Genomic DNA, 21094 nt, shown 5'->3' on the forward strand with positions numbered 1-21094 from the left:
TTTGTTTGTCCTTTCTGCATTCCAGGCCACTTTACCTTTTCCACCATCCCCAACCTGGACAAGTCTATAGGTTGACAGAACAGCGAGACCAAACTAAGCTCTGGCAACCTTTATTTTCATGAGTGGGAGAGGAGGGATCAGCTGTTAGATTCTGTGCCCAGCACAGCAACTGCTGCCTGACGCCCACTCTCTATACAGTCATTGACAGCGACCCCCTCATAGGAGGCTCCAGCCAAAGTCAGGGGCAACCTTTGAGCAGTCAGGAATCGCATAGCTGACTCTGAAAGGTAAGGATGAAAGGAATGTTATTTAGCCAGGGTCAGACTTCCTCAGCCCACCTGCTTTCCCAGCTTACCTAGTTTTTGCCAGTGGCCTAGTGTATACTGAGGGATACAGTTCTAAGGAGAGATAAGAGGCAGGTGAATGTTTAGTACTAATTTCCAAGGCCTTGGTTTGATAAACATTCTGGTCCTTGCTTTCAAGGCTCTCAAGGGGGAACGGATAAGAACTGATCTCAGCTCACCTCGTGCAGGTGGACCAGGCATTGGCTCGGTCGTTCTTTCAGTCCTAAGTGTATGGCAGCTGCTTCCTGTGCTTGCTGTTGGAGCAGCTCTGGAGACAATTCATGGCCATTAGCTTGGAGCTTCCGTAACCAGTAACCTCCCAACATCACCTGTGGAGAAATGCAGCATTGACCATCCTGTCCATGCCAAGGCACACGGGAGCCCTTTGGAAACCCCACCCTAAACAAGGTTTCCTCCTCTCACAGTTACTCGAAGGCCTGGGGGGTTCCCATCCTGCTCAGGAAAAGCAATGGAGTCATACACAATTCCCAGGACAGTTGGGTCTTCTGACGATGGCACCAAATGTCCAAATCCCTGGAGAAGAGGGTGTCTGTGGGTCAGAAGGGAAGGGCTCTCACTGAGCCTGTGTCTTCCCTCTTCTTCCTCATTCTCCTCTTCCCCATACCTGGACAGGCAGACAAGCTCCTTTGTACTGCAGATTCACCACAGCGACAGACACAGCGGTGATGGTACTCAGGACGCGAGCTAGCGGTGCAGCCTCGGCAGGGAGCAGCCTGCTGAGCACTGGAGGAGAGGAGGCAGAAGCATTTATACTAAGCTAGCTCTGTCTTACTGGAGTCCCTTAGGAATGAGCAGTTCAGGAGCCCGGCATGGCTTCCTGGTGGTTAGGTAAAGGGAGGGACTGTCCTGTTACCTGAAGCTGGAACAGCACTAATGATGTGGTCAGCCTCCAGACTGCTGTCTCCCAGAGACACCTGAGTGATAAGAACATTTGAGAGATGGTGTCAGGAGGACTTGAAGGGTAAGGTGAGATACGCTGCCTTCCTCTCAGTTCCCCAGGTACTCAAGAGACAGGAGAAGCTGGGTGCTGACCCAGGGTGAGGAAGATGAATGACAGTATCTGAACAACAACAATAACAAAAAGCCTCTGTATAATCCAGAAAGTGGGCCAGAAAGGCCAGTGTGGCTGCTCTGAAATGCTCATTGAAGGTGGGTTGCTCCTTCCGTGCACCCAGACACTAGCAAGCACTATTACTTCCATTCACAGGCTTGTACGTAAGGGCTTTTTGAGAAAGGTTCACAAATAAAAGCCTCAGAAGCTGAGGAAGCCAATAGCTAAAAAGTTCTTCTACGGCAAGAAAACAGTCCAGTGCTACCAGCCCTGATCTGGTTAAACCACTTAGACAAAGAGTGACTGTGTGTGTGTGTGTGTACACACAAGTGTGGGTGTCTGTGAAGTTTAATACCTCTACTGAACCTGAGCTACCTGATGGGAGAGCTAGGAACTGAACTCAGGTCTTCTGCAAAGGCAGTACATGCTCTTAACTGTGAGCTGTTTTTCCAGCTTCCTTCTCCCCAGATGAAAACATTTATGGATAAGAAGTTATCATTGACTTTAAAGGGTGGCAGGCACGTCCCAGGAACACGGCAGGGCTCTGATAGCTTTGTGGATCTCGTGATTGATGGGTGTGCAGCAGTGGTGGCTAATAGGCAACAATGTTAGAATGGTTGTCATACGAGGAAACAGTATCACTGTGTTTTAAAGTCTTGGGCCAAGTTTAAAGAAATGGATGTTCAGCAGCGAAGTCCACATCCTTCCCCAGAAGGCCTGTTTTACTGTGGCTTAAAATCGGGTCATGTATGAGACTTTTTGCTAAGTAAATTTTTGCAGTGCTCAGCATTACAACAAAACTAGTTAACACTGACGCAGGTTCCCTGTGCTCCAGAGGGTTTTCCTACCTTCCACCGCCCTTCTGGCTGGAGGCTGAGCCCACAGACTGGCTGACCACTGAGGACAGTGACTCCTTTACTTGTCAGATGATTGTGAAGGGCCTGGGGCAAGGTCTCCAGCCCTCCACGGAGTGACCACTGGCTCCATCGCTCAGCCCGAGCCTGACGAATTAGTGAGGAGTCCGGCTGTGGACCCTGCCCTAAAAGGAGGCAGAAAATACCCAATCAAAACAGCACCCCTCGTAGGAAGTACGTCAGCTTGTCGGGTTCTTTACTTTCACCGTTTGATCCAGTGCTCCACCTCACCTGCTCCCAGCAGTAGTCCCAGTAATATGGATCGATGGGTTTGCTCAGCTTGGAAGAGACTGGGAAAACAGGACCGGACGCTGAGCTCACGGCTGTTGCCAGCAAACACGCCTCGGCACAGACTGTCCATGGCTAAAGACGCCACCTTAAGGGGAAGACTAGGACTGAGGGGCCAAGGAAGAAGCCACCATGATTGGCCCGGCTTGGGGTGGGGGTTGGAGAGGGATGAAGGAAGGAGATAGTATGGTTTGAGGAGGTTCCCACTGGAACAAAAGGATGGGAAGGAAAGGCAGGCATTTATTCCCAACACTGGAGAAACGAGCAATAGATAGAGTGTGATACCACAATCCCCAGCGTTAAGTGTGAGTTAAGAGATTGAGAAGCAGGAAGGGAGAGATTTGAGACCACCTCTGAGCAGTGTCACCTCAGGTCCAAGGCGGCGCTGGGCAAAACTGTGCACAGTCTCATCCGGCTCCTTGCCCCTGGGCTTCATCAGCTCCCTCAGCCCAGCCCAAATCAGAGGTTTGGAGAAGGGGGGTGAAGGGCGGAGTAGCCCCCTGCACGGAGGAAGGCATGGTGAAAAGAAAGCTCCCAGATTCCCCTTCCCAGCTCCTGGGGGTTATTTTCATCCATTTGACCCCGAGGCTGGGATGGCTGTCAGGGAGCCAACGGTAGTAAGGAGACAGGATGTTACCTGAGGCCGGAGGGCAGGGGGTGTAGGGCGCCGCCTACATACAGGAACCTGTTCCGGGCAGCCGGATGATCTCCCCTGACGGGCAAGATTTCTGACTCCAAGCCAAGCTCAGAAACCTGCTCTCCACAAGCCCTCAGGAAGAGGAGACACTAAGGAAAAACTGACCCCACAAATGTCTTCCCTCTCTGCAACTCTTATCGCTTTGGAGAACTCCCCTCCACTCCTCCACATTCCACAGGACGCTCACCAGGAGGAGAGTCCGGGCTCCCAGCGTTCCAGCCGGCCTAATTCCTCGAGGTCCAAGTTCAAAGATCGCACCATCAGATCCCCGGAGTGAGCGGATCCAGCCTCCCAAACGCTTGCTGCCCTCCACTAAGATCACCTGGGTCCAAAAGTGAGATGCTGTGGGCGCAGGGCAAAGGGACTAGGGGTGGGAGTGGGGGAATCCGCATAGTCCGTGGGACAAAGTTTATCTAGCTTTTGGTGGAAATGTTAAGAGTAAATGGTACCAGTGGGGACTCACCTTAGGGGCAGAGGGGCCTCGGATCAGATGATAACTTGCAGCCAGTCCGCTAATACCACCGCCAAGCACGACCACAGTCCGCTCCATCGTAAGGCCTGGGGAAAGGTTGAGCTAGCCCGGCAGTTTTACAAACTGCGGACACCTCCCCCGCCCCCCCCCCCCATAGTCCCGTATCCCACCTCTGGCCACTTACTAATGTATGAGCAACTAAGACAGGGCGCGCATGTATGTGCTGGTAGGAGAGCGGGGTCTTCGTTCAGAGGCCAGGACTTACCCGCGAGATAGGGGGAACCAGAGAGAGAAAGCGATAGAGAGGCCCTAGGACCAGTCCATCCTGGCGGTGTGCAGATAAGGGTCACGCCCACGCTATCTCCCCAGCTCAAGCCTCCCAAGAGGCCAGAGTTCTGCGGCACCCGGGTTTCCTAGCCTACGCAGGTGAACAGCTTCAGGTCCGCTATCCCCGCCCCTAACTTTTAGGGTCCCTCTGACTCTCCGTCTGTTCTATTCTGGCGGCCTGCGACTGCGCTTCTCTCTCCTGCTTCCGGATTGGTGGGTCTTGGAAAGCGGGTTCTGGATTGGTGGACTCTGGATACATCCACCAATGAAAACACCGAACTGGCAGTGACGCTGCCGGCGGAGCAACAGAGTCAGCCCCATGGAACAGGTTAACCCGTTCTTTGCCTAATCGGAGTTAGTTGCAGTAGCCGGCGTGGCCTTCCCCAGGGCCAAGGCAGCAAAATGCTGAATCCGGGAGTTAGCATTCCCCAGCTCAAGCTTCCCAGGTCTGCGGTGAGAAACCTGGAGGGAGGGAGGGCCCCACGAGCTTTAGTTAGAAAGAGAGAGACACTTGGAGGCCAGTCCGTGGGGAGGCGGCTCCACAAACAGCTCCTTGATGTTAGCAACCGACAGGGCCTGCGGGAGCGAAGGCCGCCAGGCAACGCAGCCAGTGTTTGTCAACAGGGGTTCCTGGGTGCCTTGCCCCCGAGGGGAAGTCCCCCTCTCAGGTAAGAACTGGCGTGCCAATGCCTGCACTCTGGTTTTCAGGCCTCCTCGCAACTTCACAGGTCTCAAGGTTTGTCGTCCCGGTCCTACACTAGTGTTGAGGTGCAAGTCTGGGGCCTGCTCAATCTGGTCTTTTCCTTCTGCTCTGAGAGCGCCCCCGCCTGGAGACGGAATTTGGTCCCGGAAAGGCTCCAGTGGAACCAAAGTTCTGGATCTTCATTTCCTCTTAGCGGCAAATACAAACATGAACATCACCTTTTCTTAATAAATTTATTCACAAAAAGTGAGATTGCAGAGGTTCTGGGGGCTGTACATGGTCAAGGGTCTGGTGAGCTCTGTACATGGGACAGGAAAACAAGGCGGAAGGGTACGTAATAAAAAAAATAATGGGAGCTACAACCACCCCTCCCCCCCTCCCCGATTAAAAAGACACAAAAATAGACGTCTCTGAGGTAAGTGGGGAGCCTGGGGGCTTAAGGGTGTTGAAAAGGTTTTCACAGGGCTTCAAGATGATGTCACAGGCACCGAGGTGGCTCCTGCATCAGTTGGTAGAACAGCACGTAGCCCTCACTGGACGCCACCTGATTTTCACTGACAGGGGAGACACTAGGGAGAGAAACGGAATGGTTGTGGTCATCCCTGTGTGTGCCCCCTCCTCCCTACAAGACTCCGCCTCAGAGTGCCTGGGTGGAGGTCAGGAGAGACTCCCTCCACTTCGTCAGGATCTAATCTTTGGAGACCTCATGGGAGGGATGGAGCCAGGGCTGCAGTGGCATGGGGCACGGGCTGAGTTAAGAGGCTCTTCTCACCGGGAGTCATTGTAGACGTGCCAACCAGTCTGGCACCGGCACAGAGCTGTATAGTGGCCGTAGTGGACACTACCCGAGTGGTTGCAAAGGGCGTACAGCTGGTAGACAGGGCTTCCTGTGGGTTAGAGAAGATCAGTCTCCACAGTCAAGAGTTGTGTCCCCCTCCTGAAGGTTCCTTAGGACGTTTCCTGCCGGACTCACCCGCTTTGTCACTGGCAAAGTCCCCTAGGCTTAGTCGCTGCAGTGGGAAGTCTACACCCACTGAACTTTTCTTGATGGAGCCTCGGGAGGTGGAAAATCGGTTCAGATCTAAGCCCTGGTTAAGGAGCATTTGGGAGGCTGAGGGTCTCTAAGGGAGATTGCAGGAATAAATCCAATACCCTCCAGTCCCCCAGCACGTCCTGAAAGATGGCAAGGAAAGTTGGGGTGGCAGGTTTTTCCTAAGGAAAACTCAATGAAGGTGAGGAAACAATGTATGGGAGATATCCTAAGAGAAATAAGAACTGAAAGATTAGGATATGGAGCACGAGGATTCGGGGGAATCGTTGTACTGTCAACTTTTTGGTACTTCGTGTTTTCTGCCGACATCGGTCACACACCTAAACAAACACCACATAGTGTTAGGCCAGTGTGCTTTCACCTAAGCTGGGTTTTCTGACACCCCCAACTCACATATAAAGTTAGTGTGTTTCTCATTGCTTTGCCCCTCCTCCTTTAACCTAGGCATGTGAGGACCTGAGACCCCACACATGCACAGACATGTAACTGTTCTTCCCGTACTAGGGAAGCATGCACTTTCTTTTATCCAGACAGATCCCCCATGTCTCCCACCACCGTAAACTCCCACATACTGGGGCATTTTCCGATTCTAGCTCTTCTTCCTTGGTGAAAAGGCTGAAACAGTCCCGCAGTGACACTTTGCCCCCAGCAAATCCTTTCTGAGGGGAGGGGAAGGAGGAGAAATAAGGGTCAGCATATTCTGGATTTCCTTTTTAAAATATTTTCTACTCCAGGTTTCAGTTCTGCTTTAGAGACAACCCCCCCCCCCAGTTCCCACCCACACTTAGGGGCAGGTCACCGAACCCTTGTTTCATCCACCCCTGGAATCCTCTGAAATCCCACCTTGGGGATGGGCAGGGACAGGTCACAAAAAACCTCGAAGGTGGTGGAGCGATACCCACAGGCCTGGCACTTGAGGCAACTTTTCAGCTGGCCCACAAACAGGTCTAGACAGAAGCAAAAAGGCAGGAGAAAAAGTCACTGTTGGATGCCTAAAGTGCTTTCTTGTAATCCTGTCCCTCTCTAACAGCTCTACACACCACTTCACGTACAGCCTGGCTCTCGTTCTTTCGTCCCCCAAGTCCAAACTCCCACTGCTCTGCCCCATTCCATACCTACGATCTTGCTGTCTTCTCGCTCCAGGTAGCGCTTCCACATTAAATTGGCTCGGTCATCATCACTGCCACAGATCAAAGGAAGGGGCACCGTGAGACGGCTGTGGTACTGGGCGTCCCCAAACCACGGAAATCACTGAGAGAGCCTTGCTCCCTATCCACATCCTAGCTCCTTCCCTAAATTTCTAGCCAAAGGAGTAACACTTCTGGGGAAATCCAAAACGAGAGGAAAAGGAATACGTGTAAGGGAAGAATGCCATCTTTCTCTGCAAGCCCCTCTGATATATTTTGTTTTCTCCTTCCCCAACTTAGTGACATCCCCGACACAATTTTCTGCCTCGATCTGCACCCTTCAGCTTCCCTCCTCCTCTTCCCTTTCCTCCTTCCTTGTACTTACAAACCATTTTTTTTTCTATGCTAAAGGTTCTTCCCTATGCCCTACATTTCCAGTTTTGATTCTCTCAGTTCTGTGAAGGGTGAGTGCTACTGATAAAACTACTGGGGAGAGGAGCAAAGGGGAACAACTCTTACCTTAATTCAGGTTCTTCATGCAGAGCCCCTCCTCGGCGAGGTGGAGAGGGAACTGGCCCACTGGCCAGGATTGGCGGTGCCCGGCGGCCTCGTCGGTTGATTTCAAGGTGCAACCGCTCCATGAGGAGCTTCAGGAACTCTTGGGCATCCTGCTGGCTACAGCCAGACAGAGTATGGGCAGTTGATCCCCCTCATGGTCCATCCACGGACAGTATCCCCTGCCCAAATGTGGGTCCAAACTTCCCTGGCGTAGAAAATCTCAAGGCTCAGAGCAATGCTGCTGAAGCCCCTGCTTGGTCCCAACCCCAGAATTGGCTAGAGAGAAACCCTATCTTCTCGGCCTCCCCACCTGTATCCAGAGAAGGAGGGAACGTATTTCTGGAAGACAGCCCGGAATCGAGTGGGATTCACAGCTTCACAGGAGTCGGGGTGCCAGAGGGCACCAATCACATCTGCAAAGGCTGTTGGTGGGACAGTGGGGAAGGGACGCAAAGTTAGGTCTAGAACAGGCAGGAGGAGATTCGTGCATAGAAAGCCTCTAGGAAAGGAACTAGGCAAAACGAATGTGACTGCCAGATTGAAGGGCTGGGAACCTTGGGTACTGGGAGGAGACAACTGAAGGGGTTGGGGGGAAAAGAGAACAGAAGGGTCAGGGGTTGTGTCCCACCTTCTGTGAGCTCCTGGGCTCGGCCTCCTCCAGGCACCTCTTGCCGGAAGTCCCTTCGCAGACAGAAGTCTCGAAGAGGCCTCGTGCTGCTCAGACACTGTAGCACAGCGTTCAGGAAGCACTGCGGAAGCAGTAGGGACACCGCCGTTACCTTTCCAGACGGGTGCCCAGCAGGCCTTGAGAGCTTCAGCACTCTCCTTCCACACGCCTTCCCCAGATCTGCAGGCTGTCTCCACCCACAACACCATTTCACATTCCTTTGACGGAGGAAGGACAGGAAAATGGCTCTTACTGTATTTCCCAGATTTCGGAGGCCAACATGACCAGAGCCCAGAAGCAGTGTGTGATGAGCCTAGAAGGTCAGAGTACAATCATATTCCACCTGGCAGGTTAGGTAGCGTGCTGCAGAATGTTTCCCCATCCCCTTTCGGGTGCCAACTCTGCCCTCCTTCCCTCACTGGTCTTCCTACCTCACTGGTCATGAGCAGCAAACCCATTACAGCCGAGTGTATCACCGGCTCAGCCATGGCTGTCACACCTAATCCCCATTTACTCCGCTGCCCAGCCAGCCGGCGCTGCAGCTCCTGGGGCAACTCCCCAAGCACTGGCATGGTTGCCCAGCTGCTCCCCACCCCCACTTTGCTGCCCCCAAATCCTCCTCCTGCCCCCGTGGCCCCTTCTTGCACCCTCTCCTGCTGGCTCCAACTGCAAGCAGCCTAGCTCTGTTAGCTCAGGAAATGGGAAATCACATCAGTACAGGTGCTCTTAACTCCGCCCCTCTCCAGCTCCAGGGATTAATTAGGTCTAGGCCTAGTCCTAGGAGACAAGTTGCCTTAAAAGAAAGGGCCTCAGGACCCAAAGAAGAATTCTAAATAGTTGGGTTAATTCCCTAGGGACTAGAATGGCACACCAAGTTGGCACACATACAACCCAAAGTAAGATCTAGAAGGCCTCAGAAAAGAGTCCACTGGTGTAATGAGGGTCGACAAGGGGACTTCGAGAAGCCATAACATGACAAGAAAGCTGACGGCAAGAGCATGGAAGACCACATGTGCTGGTAAGTCCTCACCATCTTGTCATCAGAGTAGAAGGGCTCAGAGGGCCGGGCAGATATCATGTGGAAGGAGCCATGGGAAGCAGGGGGCTCTGTCCGTATGCTGAGCAGGGTAGGGGGGCCAGGGAAGCCCCCAAGACGCCGGAGAGAAGTGCTACGTCTCAAAGTGGGCGGCTCAGGCCGGAGCGCCAAGCGGCTCAGTGCGGCCCCTAGCTCGCCAGTGCCTCGGTGCCCTCCCAAGGCAATCCCTATTGGACGCAGGTCCCCACTGCTCACAGACTTGGAACGGGCTAGGTTGGTCCGAGATGGGAGAGGCAGAGCCACAGTTGGGGGTGGTGAGCCAGGCAAGGGAACCCCATGATCTGCTCGAAGGGGGCCTCTAGGACGAGAGCCTGAGGTCCTACCCCGACCCAGCTCCAGTTTCTTGAGCCTTTCATCTGGGGGACCTGGCCTGGGAGGCAAAGGTCGTAACATGGAGTTTGGCCCAGGAACTGGGTTTCGGCGCTCCTTGCTGCGGGCCCGGGGAGGAAATGGTATCTTGGCTCCCACTCGGGGCTGTACATTGACAGGTGGCTCTCGAGTCCGGCCCAGGCGGTGCTCAGAAGCCTGGGGCATTGTGGACACCGCAGGCTGGACCTGAGGAGAACAGAGGGTCGGCATTTGAATTAGGAAGGAAGATAAGACATAAGCTGCCATGCAAGCTGGCTTCTAGATGCACCAAGGGCATGAATCACGTCTATAAAATCGGTTCTTGCATCCCCATTACCTAGCAATGTTTAGCACAAAAAAATACTTAGTATTCCATCATTTTGACCTTTTCATGCCCCACCCCCTCTCTATAGAATACAGATTTATTGAAGAGCCAGTGGTAGTCCCAGTCTCAGCTGTTTTTATAATCTACATATCTGGTTGGTCAAGTGGGATGTGCCCCAGACCTGATCTGTGGATACAGGAATCAGTCCAAAAGACAGCATTCCAACGCCCAACCCCTGCCCCTTTGGGTTGCAAAAGCAGCCGATTATACATGGGTGATTTGCAATCCACTCCCTCTTCCAGTTCAGGGATCTCACTTGGTATTTGGGACCAGGGAGCAATGGTTTGGGATGGAGGACAAAGTGCTTGACCCCTAATCTCTGCACCTCTCCCACCACAGCAGGGTTTTACCCGGGTCCGCCCCCCTCGAGGGCAGAAAGGCCGAGGCCGCTGATTGGCTACGGGGTCCGGCGGCATATTCCCCGTGGTCCGAGAATGCTGTTCTTCCAGCCCAGTGTCCCAGGCCCCGCTGGGCACCGCGAGCCTCTCCCTTTGTGGTGAGCGTCCTCTGGGGTCTGGATCCGTCCTCCCTCGGCTGTCTCACCCCACCCTGCCATAATGTCCCAGCCCATACCTGTCCCCCGGCGAGGGGGCGGGGGAGGCCAGCCGGGGTCCAGCTCCACCTCAGGGCCACCCCCTCCTACCCCCGAACAGCCTCCCCGCGGGCCAGGCTCCAGCTTCAGCCGCAGCTGTTGCCCAGCTTGCTCCCGCCGCAAGGGCCGCCGCCATCTTTGTTGGTGCCGCCCGGCCACAGGCCACCGGCTTCACAGTCTCTTAGGCGCCTGCGCGCCCACACTCGGAATCCTCCCACCCGCCCCCTCGGCGCTTGCGTGAGCCCGCCCCCACGGCTCCCCGGCCGACACCATGGAAACGCAGCCAACTTTAGAACCACTAGTTCCAAGCTCTGCCGGGTGGTGGTCTTCAAACCATTGCTCCAAGTCCCTGAGGGTAAGGCCCCTCACCCGGTCACATGGTGCACAGGGATGAAGAGCCGAAAAATCGAATAATAACGGAAGGGCTTGCAACACAGATTCTTTCCAAACAAGGGATGCAGTGGGAATGCCGCATGCAAGTCCAGCTCTAGCCCGCAAACCAAAAGGGAAGCATTTAGGGATGGGGAGATCCCTAGTGGGCAGAGAACGCTGGACCTGTGAAACTCATTCTTAAAGCGCCTTTGCAGGCTCAGACAGCAAGGAAAGCAAGGCTCACTGCTAACAGGCAAAAGCAAATCCCAACAGGAGGGGGAAAAATCAGATTTTCTTCCATTTGTTAGCTCTGGAAGGGCACCCATTTCCTCCTTCCAAACTAGTTGTTCCTGAACGCCCGTATTTGCTTGTTCACCTTGTTAACAGCCATCAACGAGAACTACAGGCTACCTGGAGAAGCAGCTTTTATTGCCAGGTTGTCTACACAAACCAAAAAGCTATGTGCTGTCAGTTGCACCCCTTGCCTCCAAGATGCCTCCAGGGCTTTATTGGAGAAGGGATATAAATTGCCTATTTCAAGGCCCAAGTCTTTCACCTCCAGTGAAACTTAGAAACTTTGTGACCTTATCCTTTTGTCGGGTTTTGTTATTTTTCCTTCCAGCTATGGCTACTTTGTAACAACCAGAGGTGACCCGGTGAAGGAACCATTCACAAGAAAACGGGAAAGCAGCCTATCAAAAGTCCCTCTGTCCTGCCTCGGTGGCTGCATCTTTCACTGGCTGCATTTTTCTTTGTGCTGGATCACACCCTTCTGAATCAGATCAGGTACTTCCACTGCCAGCCAAGGACCCAGCTGCAATACAAAGGAGACCCTATTAGGTTACCCTACCACGATCAATGCCCCTTGTTCCACCTGAACCTTCTTCCCAGAGACTGTAAGTTCTAAAGTCCAGAACATATATGCCAAAGAGACAAGTTATTCTCTGTTTAGTTTCAGCTATGTCTATGATACTGCTTAGGGTCCTGAACCCTCTTTCTTCCCCTCATACACCAAGAGTAACAAACTTACCCCCAGGGCCATGAGATGAGCTAGTCCAAACTTGGGTACATTCCTTGCCCACAAAGGCTTGAAATGATCAGTCAGACATATTTTGCCACCCCTGTGAGAAGGACAAAAGGAAGGGGTTGACATGCAAAACTGGCTTAATGTATACCAGACTTTTGGGAATACAGGAAGATTATCAGTGCTCAGAATTGAGAACAAGGTCTGCTAAGTACTCTGCATAGGCTTGGCACAGAAGACCTGGTCTTCCTCCAGACTCTGAAGCAGCAGGCTCTGGGAAAACCTGTCTCTTGAGCTCTTCCCTAAGGCTTCCTTTGCTCTTTCTCATCTAGTCAGTCCTACCTGTACATCTTTGCTGTCTTCCCATCCAGCTCAGGGACTGCAATTTCTGGAGCAGTAGTGGGATATGTGATAGGAATCTGGAGAAATTATAAAGCCTTAATAAAACAGAATCAAGAGAAAAATAAGTCTAATCAAACCCGTATCTCTCTTGGTTGAACTGCTTGTCCAGCAGATCCCCAAGTGGCATGTATGTGCAAGGATTCTAGACATAGAGATTAGTAACTGTTACATATCTGCTTCAAACCTCCCCTTTCCCCTCCCGTTTTAAAAGCTTTATTTGGTCCCTTCAAGAAAGGTTAGCTTGTTAACAATCAGCTAATCAATTCCTTTCTTCTAAGCTTCATACTTCCCATTCTGTCACACTCACTTCAAACTCGATGTCAAACTCATATTTGAGGAGGTCATGGATGTACCAGCATTTTCCAAACCACCTGTAACAAAGACCAAACCTCAGACCATTCCTATCACACTCAAATGACATCTCTGCTTAAGTCACCAAGTTGGAAGACTCAGGTCAGGAATTAGGGAACTCTAAACTAATGCATCTTTGGCAGCTTTCGAAGTTGGTTATGGGATACCAAATTGTTTCAGGTGAGGCTCCTATCCACACCTCCCAAAGGCTGGCTTACCGGGTCCCTTCTTTGTTGGACTCCAGTCGGAACCAATCATTGTCTGAATTCTTGTTGTTCTCCACATACTGAAAGCAGAAAATAAGATCTCAGAAAAGGGAGATGGAGCTGGTGGTACTGGTGAAAACCTTTAATCCAGGCACTCAGAATGCAGGCAGATCTCTGTGAGCTTGAGGCCAGCCTGGTCTACAATGCCAGGACAGCTAGAGCTACACAGAGAAACTCTGTTATGAAAAACAAAAAGCAAATAAACATAAACCAAAGAGAGCTGAAGCCAAGGGCAGCCCCTTTTGTCAAAAGAAAAGGAAGATTATTTTCTTCTCTAGTATATAGTTCACAATTTTTCAGACATAAACAAAATGAAAGAAAAGGCTAACAGGTAAGTTTGGGGCTTTCTCAGAGAAGAGAATAGAATGCCTAAGTTCCCTATAATAGAGCAAACACAAAATATTTGGGGACTCATAGGGCTCTGATTGCATCTGTCCTTAATTCCAAACTTACTTTACTAGATACATTATTTCTGGAGGACTCCCCCCCCCCCCCGCACTAATTTCCATTAGCAGCTACAAGCTAGTGACTCTCAAATCTTTTCTTTTTGTAATGTAAAAAAATTACTTATTTACTTTGTGTCTACGAGTGCTCTATCTGCATGTGTGCCTGTATGCCAGAAAAGGACATCAGATGGTTGTGAGCCACCATGTGGTTGATGGGAATTGAACTCAGGACCTCTGGAAACGGAACCAGTCTTCCTAACTGCCAAGCCATCTCTCCAGCCTGATTCTCAATTCTTTACTTTTAGTTCAAACCTTTTGTCAGAATTTCAGATTCTAGTATCCAACTACATGTTTCAATGTATATACCTTTATCTAAGTAAGAGAAAACAGAAACTTAGTACTTATATCTGGATTTTATACTATATTCCTCTCCTCTCCTTCTTCAGAATCTCCTGTCTGGACTAGCTTCAACCTACCACTATACCTAAGACTGACCTTGAACGTTTGATCCTCCAGCCTCCACCTCATAAGTTGCTGGAATAGAAGTGTGAACCATTGTAGCTGATCTTTGTTATTTTGTGGGTTCTTCTTTTTCCCACAAGGATAGAGGGGAGAGAGGAATTAGGAAAATCTAATTTCTTTACTTTTTTATGAGCTTTTTTAAAAATTTTTATTTAACTTTTTATTTTTTATGTGCATTAGTGTAAAGGTGTCAGATGCATAGGAATGGGTATTACAGACAGTTGTGACCTGCCATGTGGGTGCTGGGAATTGAACCTGGGTCCTTTGAAAGAGCAGACAGTGCTCTCTACCACTGAGCCATCTCTCCAGCCCCGAGCTTTTTTTTTTTTTAAAGATTTATTATCTATACAATACTCTGTCTGCATGTATGTATACACACCAGAAGAGGGCACTAGATGGTTCTGAGCTACCATGTGGGTGCTGGGAATTGAACTCAGGACCTTTGGAATAGCAGACAGTGCTCTTAACTGATGAGCCAGCTTGCCAGCCCCTAATTATTTTACTTTTATTTATTCTTTGACCACAGCTCCTAGCAAAGTACAACCAACCTCCTTAAATGACCAACAACTACCTCTGCCCTCACATTTATGAACCCTCTGAAAAGTTCCCAGCATTCCAAACATCACACAAATTATCTGCAGCTCACAAAACCATGCTTCTTCTAGAGCATGAGGCAAATCATAAAAGCAGCCCCACATCCCTACACCTGGGATTAAAACGAAAGTACATTCTTATATTTGTGTGTGTGTTGAAACCAAATTTTTAGAATTCTCACTATAAACCAATTTTAGGTGGCTATCTTACTCAGCCACCTAAGCCAGAAGGCCAGCCTTCATCCTTGACCATTTATTTTCCCCACTAATCTTTCATGATGTCCTGCTGACTTTAGTTTCTGCTGTTTGTCTGTTATAGGGTCTCTCTGTACCCAGGGGTGGAACTAAACTCACTGAAACCCTCCTGCCTTTGCCTCCCATGTACTAGATTTATAGTACCAAGCACCACAATACCCAGCCTTGGCCCCAATTACTTTTTTTTTATTTTATTTTTTTATTTTTGGATAGGGTCTCAATTGCTTAAGCTGGCCTTGAACTCACTCTGTAACCCAGGAAGGCTTTGAAACTGTCCAAGCTGGCCTCACACCTGCACTCGTCCTGCCTCAGCATCCCAAATGCTAAAATTACAGGCTCCCAGCTTGTACCATGCTGTTCCTAGCTTGTTTCTTTGCTCATGCTGTCCAGAAGAGGGCATCAGATCCCCTGAAACCAGAGTTAGGGATGGCTCTGAGCCATCACGGTAAGTGCTGGGAACCAAACCAAGTCCCCTGCAAGGGCAGTAAGTGAGCCATTTCTCCAGCCCTGTCCTGATGTCTTGAGTACCCTTTTCCTATACTTATGTTTTATGTGCTACTATGGTGTGCGTCTGTGTGTATAGCCATGCCAGGTGTGCATGTGGTAATGAGAGGACAGCCCAAAGGAGTCAGTTCTCTCCTTCTGCTATGTGGGTTCCAGAAATCAAACTGTCAGGCTTAGTAGAAGGTGCTTTACAAACTGAGCCATCTCTCTCTGGCCCTTGTGCTTATACTTTAAGTTTTAATTCAAGTTTTGCCCCTTCTAAGAAGCCCTACCCTAGCAAACTAAAGTTGAATTATTCATCTCTCCCCATGCTCTCAAAATATCCTAGTTTTGTCTCTGTCTCTCCAATTAAGCATGGTCTAATACTGTTTGTCAACCTCAGTAGAGCCCTTCCTGAGCCAATTCATGAGGACACCTGATTACCTGCCACTCCTTTGCTATTCGGTCAACCACAGGAGTAAAACTGATACAGATAAGGGACTGATATTCCTCCTTTACGCTGCACCCACAATTCCTGGTTTGTACACCTCCTTCCCCCCCCCCCCCCTTAGGTACCAGGAACACAGTACGTCTTACTGTTGTTGTGTTTGAGGCAGAGACTCATATAGTTCAGTCTGGCTTTGAACTCATTATGTAGTCCAGAATGACCTGAACTTCCAATCCTCCTGCCTCCATGTCCTAAATACTGGGAGTGAGTACATAAGCCACATCCGTTTTTGAGGTACTAAGGATAGGGCTTCTTGCATGCTAAGCAAGCACTCTGCCAATTTCTCAGTGATGCAATATATAAGGCAGGAGAACTTCTGGGTTTGGAAGCAGATGGAACCCACGGAGGGCAATCTTTGTCTTCCCATAACAGATTAATTGAAAAGATGGCTAATTTATAACTAACACACCAATCTCTAACACCGTTTTCAGTCCTGTCATTCATTCCATTCATTTCATCACAAAGAATGAAAGAAGTGCAGTGATGGGCTGAGACTTTGGACCAAGTATTTTTGTCTCCCAACTCCTACATTCAGCAAAACACCTGGTGCGGGAAAGACACGTCACCTTCCAGGAATACTGTTTTATTTCTTCAAGGTCTGACCCTGTGTTCCTAACCGGAATCTCTTCTGCATCCTCCCTCCGTCCACCCGTAACACCCCACCCGCTGTCCCTTGCCCCAGAAACACTGGCATTTATAACAATTTAGACTTTAAAACTAAAAACCGGAAGCAGCTTCCACACGGAGCCAATTCCTGAGGACACCTGATTACCCGCAACTCCTTTGCAACGCCGTCAACCACAGGAGTAACACTGACCCGGATAAGGGACTGGTATTCCTCCTTTAGTCGCTGCACCCACAATTCCCGATCTCGGGGTCCAGCGTTAGTCTTCAGCACCGGGATCTCGGACACTACCCGCCGGGTGGCCTCGTCCGCCATCTTGGAGCAGGGAAAAAAAAAAAAAAAAAACACCAAACAAACGCGGAAGTGGAGTTGCTTGTAACTTACTCAGGGCGTCGCCAGCTTTACTGTGGGAAGATGGGGCATCGCACTGCCTAGAAGCGGCCTCTGAATGCACTCTATTTTTTTCTCGTAAGAAAATAAAATTGGCCGACTGGTGTAAGCGTCCGGAAGAACAGAAGGGAGATGGGTCACGCTGTCCAGAACGCGGCACCTACATTAAATCACCGGAGACTGCTCAGACACTGACTTCCGTTCATGCTCAGAAGCACTCTTGGGAAAACCCAAGACCTCCCATCCCCGGAAAGTTGTTAGAATTTCAGGCTTTTCTGGACACTCTTGAAAGTACTGTCTCCTGAGGTGCGCGGTTTACGTGTCTGTGCTTCAGAGTGGCTTCCTTCGTTTTTATCCCTGCCGTGAAGAATAACAACTACCGAATCAGGAATACAGGAGCTTGATTGCTTTTAAAGGGGACAGGATCCCATGTATTCCAGGCTGGACTTAAACACATACAGGATGGCTTGGAGCTCTGGATTATGCCAAAACTAATGTGTTTAGGTTTTAAAACCGACCAAAAGATAAAATATTTTACAAAGCGTTACTGAATATCTTTTGTGTAATATACACTAAGTATATAGACATGATTCCTTCCTAGATGAATTCCCCCAAATGGCTAGCAGACAGTCACTGAATGCCTATTCTAAGCCTAAGAAAAGTCTTCTGGTAACTTTTTGTTGTTTTTGAGACAGGATCTCACTGTGTAGACCAGGCTGTCCTCCAACTCACAGAAATCCGCCTGCCTGCTTCTGTCTCCCAAGTGCTGGTCGGGTAATTTCTAAATTCATTTGACACTAAGAAATATCAGCAGTGCCAGGTGCAGTGGCAAAAGCTTTTAATTCCTGCGCTTGGGAGGCAAAGAGGCAGGCAGATAGATCTCTATGAGTTCGAGGCCAACCTGGTCTACAATGGGAGTCCAGGACAGCCAAGGCTGTTACACAGAGAAACACTGTCTCAACAAACAAACAAAGAAAAATAAAAGAAACAGATGTGGTGGCCCACATCTGTTCTCCCAGAACTTGGGGCGGGGTGTGTGTGTGTGTGTGTGTGTGTGTGTGTCTAAGTCTGGAAGATTCTGCCACTCAATACAACGAAGTAACGAAAGGTGCTGAGATAGTGCAGCACCTTTGATCCCAGCATTTGGGATGCAGAGGCCAGGCTGATGTTGGCGAGTTTGAGTCTACACAGACAGATCCTGTCTCAAAGAAAACAAGGTCCCTGGAGGTGGTGTCACACACTTTTAAACCAGCACTCAGGCAGTAGAGGCTGGTGGATCTCTAAGTTTGAAGCCAGGTTGTTCCACAGAACCAGTTCTAGGACAGCCGGGGATACACCAAGAAACCCTGTGTCAAACAAAACAAAACAAAACAAAACAAAAACAAAACAAAAAAGAAAGAAAGAAAGAGAAAGAAAGAAAGAAAAAAAAGAAAGAAAGAAAGAAAGAAAGAAAAAGAAAGGGGGCTGGAGAGATGGCTCAGAAGTTAAGAGCTCTTCCAGAGTTTATGAGTTCAATTCCCAGCAACCACGTGGTGGCTCATAACCATCTAAAATGTAATCTGGTGCCCTCTTCTGGTGTGCAGGTGCACATGCAAACACACATTGTATACATAATAAATAAAAGAAAAAGGGGAGAAAGAAAGAAAGAAAAGAAAAAAGGAACAAGTAGAAAACAAGTAGAGCGAATGGCTCAAGTGGGTAAAGGTGCTTGCAGCACAGCCTGGCCACTACATGAAGACGGAAGGAGAGAACTGACTCTGCAAAGTTGTCCTCTGTGGGCATGTCTGAGCTATGTATGGCATGTGTGCCCCTTTTATATGAGTGCTTTGCCTGCACGTGTAAGGTACCCTGTGCATGCAGGACCTGCGGAGGCCAGTAAAGGGCAACAGGTCCCCCGGAACCAGAGTTCCTGACATTACTTCCTTGTGGGTGCTGGGAACGAAAGACCAGACCTCTACAAAAGTAGCAAGTGCTCTTACCTGCTGAGCCATCTCTCCAGTCCACTAAGTTATTTTAAAAACAAACAAACAAACAAACAAACAAACAAGCAAACGAACAAAAAAGGGAGCTAGAGAGATGGTTCAGAGGTTAAGAACACTGGCTGTTCTTCCAAAGATCCTGAGTTCAATTCCCAAAAACCACATGGTGAATCAAACCATTTATAATGAGATCTGGTGCCCTCTTCTGGCCTGCAGGCACACATGCAGGCAGGACACTGTCTAAATAATAAGTAAGTCTTAAAACACAGACACATACATATTGTTGGGTTTGTTTGTTTTGCTTTTGTATTTTTTTTTTTTTTTTGAGACGGGGTTTCTCTGTGTTGCTTTGGCTGTCCTGGACTCATTTTGTAGACCAGGCTGGCCTCAACCTCACAGAAATCTGCCTGCTCTACTTCCCAGAGTGCTGGGCTTACGGGCATGTGCCACTGCACTCAGTTACAAGTATACTTTGAAGAGCTGAGGATGCAGTGTGATGCTATAATGCTTGCATGGCATGCACACAGCCTGGGTTGGACACCCAGTGACACATAAACCAGACGTGATGGTGTCTGTCATCCCAGCCCAAGCTACAAATAACGTTGGCTTTTTCTTTCCCAGATGATTTGTTTGGTAGAGTGTTTGTTTTGTTTTTTGAGACAAGGTCTGTATAGTCATGGCTGTCCTAGCATTCTCTATGTAGACCAGCATGGCCTTGAACTCACAGAACCCACAGGCCCCTGCCTTTGAGTGCTGGGATTAAAGGTGTTCAATACCACGCCTGGCCAATAGAGTGTTCTTGTTCTGTCCGGTGTTGTTTGATAGTGTGTTCTTGTTCTCTCCCTCTTATTACCACTGCAGCTTTGTTTGTTTGTTAAAGACTATGCGTGCAGAAGTCCACCTCTATGTATGCCAGCCCACTAGAAGAGGGCACCAGATCTCATTACAGATGGTTATGAGCCAGGCGGTTAGTTTGTGAGCCAGCATGTGGTTGCTGGGAACTGAACTCAGGCCCTCTGGAAGAGCGGCCAGCACTCTTAACCTCTGAGCCATCTCGCTGGTCCCCCTGTTGCTTTGTTTTTTGAGATGATCTCTTATACTTGAATTCCTGATCCCCAGGTCTCCACCTCCCAAGCAGGGGGATTACAGGCACACTATCAAGTCAAGAGATCTTTTTTTTATCTTACTAGCATGCTATATATCTCTTGATAAAGATATTAGATAGATACAGCTTTGTAATGCTTCACTAGAGATATCCTAAGGCAATAACTAAATATTCCTATTTATTTATTTATTTATTTTGGTGTAGGCACAGTGATATGGCCAGAGAACAGATATCTATAAAGGAATGATACCTTTTTCTGGCATTTCTGGTTGGATCCCTACATGTACTGCTATCATTTTTTATTTCATTCAAAAAGTGTATTTCTTGCCAGGCAGTGGCGGTGTATGCCTGCAATCCCAGCACCAGGGAGGCAGAGGCAGGTGGATCTCTCTGAGTTCGAGATTAGCATGGTCTACAAAGTAAGCTCAGGACAGCCAGGGCTACACAGTATGTTAAAGCTGATCTGCATAAGATTAAACCCCAGTGTCTACCCTATTGGAGGTTGGTAGTCAAAAATGGGTAATATCTCTCTGAAGAATATTCAACCTAAGACAGGGCATGAATGACGGAATTCATGTATCAATGACATGTAAGAATATATCTTTCAAGAGACAACCTAAAACAGGCACAATCTTCTGCTCCATAGCTCTTAAATTATGGTCAGTTTATTAAATATAAAAAAGGGACACCTGTGGAGAGCTGCTGGTTTGTCAGGCTGCTTTGGTATTGAGCGCTCAGCAGAAAGACATGTTTTCACCCTGGCCTTCACCTGGAGTCAGTGATAAGCAGTATGTTTTGCCAAGTCTACTTCCTGTTGTTTGAGAGAGCAGGTGGGATGTCATGTCAAGTTCACACCTTTTGTTTGTGTGAGATCACACAGACAAACAGGTGGTTGAGGTAAACAAGTTTGGCTTCTCCATGATTGTACTGAAATGCTCTGCTCTGACTATGAAAAGGGATTATTGCAATAAACCAGGGTGACTAGTTTCTGCTGGAAGCCCTCTCAGACAGATCCCATGTATAGTTTGTTGGTTTATTAATTTTCTTTCAATCCTCACTCCTGACTCAAGAACTGTTCAACTCTGCTGGTGGGCTCCAGCAAAGAATGGAAAGTTTCTGCTTATTTTAAGGC

The 21094-nt window shown here is 49.3% G+C and overlaps 3 protein-coding genes and 1 long non-coding RNA gene across 10 annotated transcripts; 1 reads left to right on the forward strand and 3 right to left on the reverse strand.

Annotated features, from left to right (window-relative positions):
- Window positions 1–94: 94 nt before the first annotated feature.
- Ppox (protoporphyrinogen oxidase) lies at window positions 95–4286 on the reverse strand. Of its 6 annotated transcripts, none has more exons than XM_021647137.2 (13): window positions 3972–4286; window positions 3779–3873; window positions 3503–3637; window positions 3256–3371; window positions 2986–3118; window positions 2562–2706; window positions 2265–2455; window positions 1219–1279; window positions 970–1088; window positions 768–878; window positions 524–673; window positions 356–398; window positions 95–280 (listed from the first exon to the last, which is right to left on the reverse strand). In XM_021647137.2, the coding sequence occupies exons 2-13, from the start codon at window positions 3863–3865 to the stop codon at window positions 138–140; spliced, it is 1434 nt and encodes a 477-aa protein (XP_021502812.2). In that variant the 5' UTR covers window positions 3866–3873; window positions 3972–4286; the 3' UTR covers window positions 95–137. The 6 variants fall into 6 exon arrangements, with proteins under 6 accessions (XP_021502812.2, XP_060220657.1, XP_060220658.1 ...); XM_060364674.1 differs by having other exon boundaries at window positions 2562–2693; window positions 2970–3118; window positions 3972–4281; XM_060364675.1 differs by having other exon boundaries at window positions 2562–2693; window positions 2970–3118; window positions 3779–3889; window positions 3972–4281.
- On the forward strand, window positions 3512–5067 carry LOC132646397 (uncharacterized). Of its 2 annotated transcripts, none has more exons than XR_009584642.1 (3): window positions 3512–3649; window positions 4256–4560; window positions 4823–5067. It is a non-coding gene; the product is annotated as an uncharacterized LOC132646397 (long non-coding RNA). The 2 variants fall into 2 exon arrangements; XR_009584643.1 differs by having other exon boundaries at window positions 3556–3649; window positions 4343–4560.
- On the reverse strand, window positions 5032–10846 carry Usp21 (ubiquitin specific peptidase 21). The gene is made up of 13 exons (XM_060364679.1): window positions 10623–10846; window positions 9251–9871; window positions 8474–8533; window positions 8182–8302; window positions 7864–7975; window positions 7515–7670; window positions 6984–7048; window positions 6712–6815; window positions 6441–6527; window positions 6117–6188; window positions 5791–5905; window positions 5590–5704; window positions 5032–5386 (listed from the first exon to the last, which is right to left on the reverse strand). Exons 2-13 carry the CDS (start codon window positions 9848–9850, stop codon window positions 5296–5298), a joined length of 1698 nt encoding a protein of 565 aa, XP_060220662.1. The 5' UTR covers window positions 9851–9871; window positions 10623–10846; the 3' UTR covers window positions 5032–5295.
- A 575-nt stretch (window positions 10847–11421) lies between these two features.
- Ufc1 (ubiquitin-fold modifier conjugating enzyme 1) lies at window positions 11422–17209 on the reverse strand. The gene is made up of 6 exons (XM_021647142.2): window positions 16681–17209; window positions 13009–13076; window positions 12747–12810; window positions 12380–12456; window positions 12044–12134; window positions 11422–11827 (listed from the first exon to the last, which is right to left on the reverse strand). The coding sequence occupies exons 1-6, from the start codon at window positions 16801–16803 to the stop codon at window positions 11747–11749; spliced, it is 504 nt and encodes a 167-aa protein (XP_021502817.1). The 5' UTR covers window positions 16804–17209; the 3' UTR covers window positions 11422–11746.
- Window positions 17210–21094: the final 3885 nt, after the last annotated feature.

Source organism: Meriones unguiculatus, chromosome 11 (assembly GCF_030254825.1).
Source record: "Meriones unguiculatus strain TT.TT164.6M chromosome 11, Bangor_MerUng_6.1, whole genome shotgun sequence".
Taxonomy (NCBI): Eukaryota; Metazoa; Chordata; class Mammalia; order Rodentia; family Muridae; genus Meriones; species Meriones unguiculatus.

Bases quoted from the DNA above. Each gene is read 5' to 3' on its own strand.
- Ppox (XM_060364674.1), bottom strand. From the start codon at position 3,865: ATGGAGCGGACTGTGGTCGTGCTTGGCGGTGGTATTAGCGGACTGGCT. The intron at 879-969 runs GTATGGGGAAGA...CCTCTTCTCCAG, and splicing joins GAGCTTGTCTGCCTGTCCAG to GGATTTGGACATTTGGTGCC. The intron at 674-767 runs GTGAGAGGAGGA...ATTTCTCCACAG, and splicing joins CCCCAGGCCTTCGAGTAACT to GTGATGTTGGGAGGTTACTG.
- Usp21 (XM_060364679.1), bottom strand. From the start codon at position 9,850: ATGCCCCAGGCTTCTGAGCACCGCCTGGGCCGGACTCGAGAGCCACCT. The intron at 7,049-7,514 runs GTAAGAGTTGTT...GATCTGTGGCAG, and splicing joins CATGAAGAACCTGAATTAAG to TGATGATGACCGAGCCAATT. The intron at 6,816-6,983 runs GTATGGAATGGG...GCTTCTGTCTAG, and splicing joins AGAAGACAGCAAGATCGTAG to ACCTGTTTGTGGGCCAGCTG.
- Ufc1 (XM_021647142.2), bottom strand. From the start codon at position 16,803: ATGGCGGACGAGGCCACCCGGCGGGTAGTGTCCGAGATCCCGGTGCTG. The intron at 12,135-12,379 runs GTAGGACTGACT...TCCTTCTCACAG, and splicing joins AAGACAGCAAAGATGTACAG to GGGTGGCAAAATATGTCTGA. The intron at 11,828-12,043 runs GTAAGTTTGTTA...TTTGTATTGCAG, and splicing joins CTCATCTCATGGCCCTGGGG to CTGGGTCCTTGGCTGGCAGT.